Source organism: Mirounga leonina, unplaced genomic scaffold, assembly GCF_011800145.1.
Source record: "Mirounga leonina isolate KUSES-001 unplaced genomic scaffold, KU_Mleo_1.0 Mir_200, whole genome shotgun sequence".
Lineage (NCBI taxonomy): Eukaryota > Metazoa > Chordata > Mammalia > Carnivora > Phocidae > Mirounga > Mirounga leonina.
Window position 1 is genome coordinate 3,072,619 of NW_023270503.1, and position 6,000 is coordinate 3,078,618.

The window sequence follows — 6,000 nt, forward strand, 5'->3', positions numbered from 1 at the left end:
GTTGTGTCTGCCCAAGAGTGCCCTGCTGAAGAGGGGAGATCTAAAATACAGCAGGTGGTCTGCTCCCCTGTGAGGCCAAGTCCACCCAGGAGCCCCATGGGTGGGTAGCAGCCCTGAGGGTTAACCCCAGCAGCAGATGGACAGGGGTCTGCTGGGGACTTCAGCAATGAAGCAAATCATAATAATGCACACAGGGGCGCCTGGGTGGCTCAGTCGATTGTCTACCTTCGGCTCAGGTCATGATCCCAGGGTCCTGGGATCGAGCCCCGAGTTGGACTCCCTGCTCAGTGGAGAGCCTGCTTCTCCCTCTCCCTCTCCCTCTGCTGCTCCTGTTGCTTGTGCTCTCTCTTGTGCGCGCGCGCTCTCTCTCTGTCAAATAAATAAAATCTTTAAAAAAAAAAGATTAAAAAAAAAAAGAACTGGCATTCTAACTTATACTCAGGGTTGGCTACTATGGGTAGAAAGAGATCCAAATGTGTCTTTGGATGGGAATCTACCTCTCATAAGAGAAAATAGACCTTTTCCAAAGAGGGGGGCATCTCTCCCTCTGGGCCTTTTTATGTGCCTCTCACGTGGCTCTCTCTCCTTAAGACCTTGAGACTGAATGGCCCGATGAAACCCAACCTTCAGTTGAGGATCTCTGAATACAAATAATGGGCATGATTGCCAGTGAAGGAGAAACATGAGGGCCAAGCCAGAAAGAGAGCGTCATGAGCCAAGACTTGGCCCTGGGTCCTGCCCTGCTCCTGGAAGTTTCTAGAAAGAGCCAGAGCCAAGCTAGGAAAACAACACATGCCTCATAGAAAACCAAACCACCTGTGATTCGGAATGGTCTGGGAATGAGAATCTTTGAAGCATCAACTCAAAGAAAATGACCTGTAGTCATGGTTAGTTAACACTGTGGGTACCTACTACATGTCAAGACGTGTTCAAAGCCCTTTAGAAACAAAATCCCATTTATTACTCCTATCAACGGTATGATGTAAGCAGTGCTTATTAGTCTCATTTTACAGATGAGGAAACCGAGACACAGAAAATTCAAATAACTTCTTCCAAGTTCACATGAGCAGTCTAGCTACAAAGCCCAAAGTCTTTATCAGCATTTTCAAACCTTTTTGTCCAATCCACAGCAAGAAATAGATTCTACATCAGGACCCAATATACACTCACACATTTATACATAAATGAAACAAAGTTTTAAAACAGAAAATACTCACCATTACAACGGGCAACCATTCACTCCCATGTTTTCTCTTCTATTCCATCCTATTAAAAAATATATCACTTGGGCACCTGGTGGCTCAGTCGGTTAAGCATCTGCCTTCAGCTTAGGTCACAAGCTCAGGGTCCTGGGATTGAGCCCTGCATGGGGCTCCCTGCTCAGTAGGGAGTCTACTTCTCCCTCTGGGCCCCCCCCCCCCGTTGTGCTTTTTCTCTCTCTCTCAAAAATAAACAAATAAAATCTTTAAAAAAATATATCACTCAACAAAAATTTATGGAATACCTAATATGTGTTAGACACTGTTCTAGGCTTTGGGGCTATGTCAGTGGATGAAAAAGATAAAAATCCTTGCCCTCTTGGACCTTGCATTTTACTGCATAGAGTGAATAAGATCAACATGCAAAATTGTAGCATCTGAAGCGGTAATCTGGTGAGTGCTATGGAGAAAAATAAAGCACGATGGCCAAGAGTTGCTGAGGAAAGCCTCTCGATGCTTTCATTCCCCACTACACTGATTTCAGTGGGCTGCCACCCACAGGGTGAAAAGCCCTGCCCTTAGTCCATCCACTCTAGTGACTTTCTGTATGTCTGACGACTCTTTCTCCAAGACCGTGTGCACATGCACGCATGTACGTGATTGGGTGCACATGTGTATACGCGTGTAGGCGTGCACGTACGTGTGTGCATGCAGGTATGCATGTGCATGTCCGCTCCAGCCACTTCCTCATGGGGAGGCTTTGGAGGCAGGGCCCCGACAACAGCTGTCCAGGGGGTTCTATCCACAAGCCTGCCCTGCAGCGGGGTCCCGGAGTGAGGCCTAAAATACAGCCCAGGCACCACTAGCCAAAGCCACAGAAATGCCAGACATGTGACTGGGCCAGAGTCTTTAATCCAGAGGGATGAGAATCTTTTTATCATTGGTCCACCCAGAGCAGGCACCTTTTGTAATTCGTGAGGCCAGAGGGAATGCTAATTCCTAATCTGCATCAAGATGCTCTTTGTGCTAGAATGCCCTTAGGGAGAGAAGAGACGGGCGCACAGAAATAAAAATAACTCCCTGGGGAAAATCCAGTGCATTGGGCATACCTGAAGGGGTGATTGACGTGGGTCTCTGGGAAGATGGGATTGGAGCCAGCTCTGAAGCAGCTCTGGGCCACTTGGGTAGCTGCCACTCAGTATTTGGAACTTGGCACTAGAGTGAAATCTTCAGACTCTTCCCTTAAGTTAAAGGGGCACATAAAAATGTTACTAGCATGGGCAGCAAAAGCATTACCTATGGGAAAAGCAGCCAGTCTCTGCTAATGAATAAGTGTAATTGATCACAACAGATGACTTGATGGACCTTCCAAATGTGCTTTTAGCAAAGTGGACAGTTTTTCATTCAAATGCAAACTCACCCAGATAAGATCTAATAATGGAGATTTTGGAACAATCCCAGCATCAGTGATTTCTTTCTTTTTTTTTTTTTTTTCCTCTTTCACCGAGCAGGAAGGCATCTTAAGTTCCTGATCACGATTTGACCCAGCCAGACATCAATTTATGCTTTCCCTAGGACTGAGGAGATTCTGACGGTTCCAGGGGCAGCAAAGGAGCAGTCACAGGCCATCCTCACATCCCTATCTGTCCTTTCCTCCTCAGCCCCATTCCCACTCCCTGACCTATGAGGAGCTGGGTGGCTGGGAGACATGCAGTTCCACGCAGTCATCCATTTATTCAAGAAATATTTAGTGAGCACTTACTATGCGCAAGGCACCATACTGACTGCCACAAGGGGATTCAAAGATGGCTAGGACCAGGTCCTGTCCTCAAAATAGAGGGCAGATGTCAGGGGAAACAACAAATGACAGAAGCCCCAAGTGGGGCTCTCAACTCACTTCAACAAGCACTTAATCTTTCTGAGCTTCAGCTTTCTCCTTTGTCAAAGGAAGATATTGCACAAGACATGATCTCTGGGCACCAGGCCAGCTTGAAAACTATGATTCTATGCCCTCCCCTTCCCACTCAGGCTCCTGGAAGCTGACAGATCAGGTGCAGCCTTCTAGGAAGGGGGCAGCCAGCAAAGGGAGGGGGCAGTGAGGATTATGTACCTTTCCCTGAGTGACAGGATGTTTCAGTTTGGCCAGAACACAAGACAGAGGCTGGGAAAGATGAGGGAGAAGTTCAGAGAATTACGTGCAAGATTTAAACTTTCACATCAAGGAATCTGGGGGAAATGGGGAGCCACTGTATTTTGTGTAGAGAAAGGTACTATCCTGTGGTGCAAAGGAATCTGACCGACCTGTGGAAGATGAGTTGGAGGGAGGGAGGGCGGGCGGTGATGTTACCATAGTCAGAGCATAAGGGCTGAGGCCCGAAGTGAAAGATGTCTCCCGTGGCGTAGCCAAGCACACCATTCCATTACCCCCTGGCATCGCCAAACTGCTTATTTTCACAAACTCGCCCAAGGCGAAATCATGTTGCACAATCTTTTTTTTTTTTTTTTTCCTCTTCCAGTTCTACAAGTGGTTTCAAGCTAAACAGATAAATTTTATCTCCCTCCTTCCCAAGCGCCTGAGGTTAAACAGGACCAACAAGGTGTGCCAGGAAGGGGTGCAGGAAGGGGCCAGGAGCCCCCGGGATGCGCGAGGGTGCGCCTACCTGCAGAGAAGCCGTCCTCGTGGTCCGAGCTGTTGTGGCTGCAGTCACTGCCCCTCTCGGGAGAGCTGTGGCTGGGCGAGTCCCGCTCCGGCACCCGCAGGAACCTCTTGCGCCGCCACGGGGGGAGGTGCTCGCGAGCCCCGCGCCGGGGGTGCTCCTCCGCCGCCAGGGGCGAGCTCCGCCCGTCCTTGGCCTCCGCCTCCAGCTGCTCCAGGTCGCGGCTCCGGAGCTGGGGCCGCCAGCCCCCGGGGATCAGGTGCATCCAGCGATGGGGGCTGCCCGCCCGCGCCGGCTTTTCGGCCTCATCGCGGGCCCCGAGCCGGCAGGGGGCCACGAGTAAGTGGCCGAGGACGAATTTCTCGTTCAAATCCACCATCTCGAAGTCGTGGTCACTGCTGTTGTCCCCATCATCTGCGACCGAGGCGTCCGGCTCTCCCTCCTCCGAGCCCCGCCCCGCTTGGGTCCCGGAGGACGACTCCTCTCCCTGGGCGCTGGGGGCTGTGTCATCGTGGCCGGGGGGCGCGTGGTCCTCCTGGGGCCTTAAGAGGAGGCGAGGCTGCAGCAGCTGCTGGTGGATGGCGGCGGTCAAGCTGCGCACCGCGCCCCCGGCCCCCGCCGGCCCGGGCCAGGTGGGAAGGTCCCGGCGCGCGGAGGGAGGAGTCTCGGCCTTCGCGGCCACCCCCGGGGTCGACCCACTGGGGCCTGGGGGGTCTCCGCCGCCGCCCGCCGCGACCTCCTTCTCGCGCGGTGGCGGCGCCCGCTCCCGCCCGGCCGGCGCCGGCTCCTCTGCCCAAGCTCCCGGGCTGTCGCCGTCTCCGCCCTCCAAGCGCCCGCAGCCGAGGTCCCGCTTCTCCCCGGCCAGGGCCGCCTGCAGGTAGGAGACTTTGAACTTCTCCTCAGCCAACACCTGTTGCAGCCGCTTCAGGTTGAGTTTGCAGCGCTCCAGCTCCCGCTCCATGTCCAGCACCGAGTCCAGCCGCATGACTGGCGCCTCCTCCCCGGGGAACTCGGCCTGCCAGTGGCGCTCGAAGTCCTGAGGGTCCCACATGGCGGCCGCCCCTTCGGGCCTCCCGGGCCCGGCTCTGCCGCGCGCCCCCGGCTGGGGTCGCGCCGGGCTTTTCCCGGAAGCCCGCGCTGGCGCAGTCGCCTGCCCTTCACTTCAGCCCCAGAAGAAAATAGGAAAAAAAATAAAAGTTTTTCCCCTTCCGCCCTTGTGCCTTTTTCCCCCTTCTTCTGGGTTTCGCCTCCCTGACGTAAGCGGCCACCCGCGGCGGAGGCGGGCGTCTGGGGGCCCTGGGCCCGCCCTGGGCCGGACGCGCCGAGCCGGCGGTCTGCACCTCCTGCCGCCGGACCGGGCGCCTCGCGGGCTGGGGGCCGCGGGCGAGCCGCGGCGGGGGCGGAGCCTCGGTGGCGCCCGGCCGGGACCCCGCCGGCGCGCCCCCGAGCAGCGCCCGCGACGCGCGGAGCTGACCGCTGTAGGCCGGGCTCGCACCTTCCCCGCCGCCTCGGCGGCGCCGCTCCCGCAGCCGCGCGCTGTCCGCGCCGGCTCCCTGCATCCGAGCGCGGGGCCGCGCGGCCGGGGGAGGCGGGAGCCCCGGGGAGGGAGCGCGCGGCGGCGCCCCGGGCTCCCAGCCAACCTCCCGCCGCCCGGCTCTCCGCAGCCTCGTCTGCCCAGAGCCCGCGCGGCGCCTTGGACGGGGAAGGAGAAGGGGGGGGGAAGGCGAGGTGGCGCGGCTGCGAGGGCAGGTGTCAAAGGGGGCGGTCTACCGACCGACGGGGTTACCCCTACCCAGGATTTATTGAGCGCCTTGAACCAACGTGTCCGAGATCACAGAGCTGTTTAAACCAAAACCGGGGAGTGAACTTTGGTTTTTGCGAGTCCCTTTAAAGCACTCTCTCCAATGCTCCCTTAGAGCTTTTCCAGGGGAGAAATGGGCAAGGGTTAAAAGCTCCAAGTGGCTCTGCTAGAGGCCCCTGTGACTTCAAAGCTGAGAGTACTCCCGCCTGACCGAATCAAACCATGGCAGCAGGAGCCTTAGACACTTGGGCATCTAAGAAGGCCCTCCATTTCACCTCCTCTTTGTGGCCTCACACACTTCCCCTAGGGAGGAATAGAAAGGAGGGGCTGGGGACAGGTGCCT

The 6,000-nt window shown here is 56.0% G+C and overlaps 1 protein-coding gene across 1 annotated transcript in view; it reads right to left on the reverse strand.

The window, feature by feature from the left end:
* Positions 1–5,057, reverse strand: part of ABR (ABR activator of RhoGEF and GTPase) — a 171,888-nt gene extending 166,831 nt beyond the window's left edge. Inside the window, exon 1 of the mRNA XM_035027633.1 lies at positions 3,860–5,057. Within this exon, the coding sequence (XP_034883524.1) occupies positions 3,860–4,907 (1,048 nt within the window). The 5' untranslated portion in view covers positions 4,908–5,057. The remainder of the gene's footprint in view (positions 1–3,859) is intronic.
* Between the last annotated feature and the right edge of the window lie 943 nt (positions 5,058–6,000).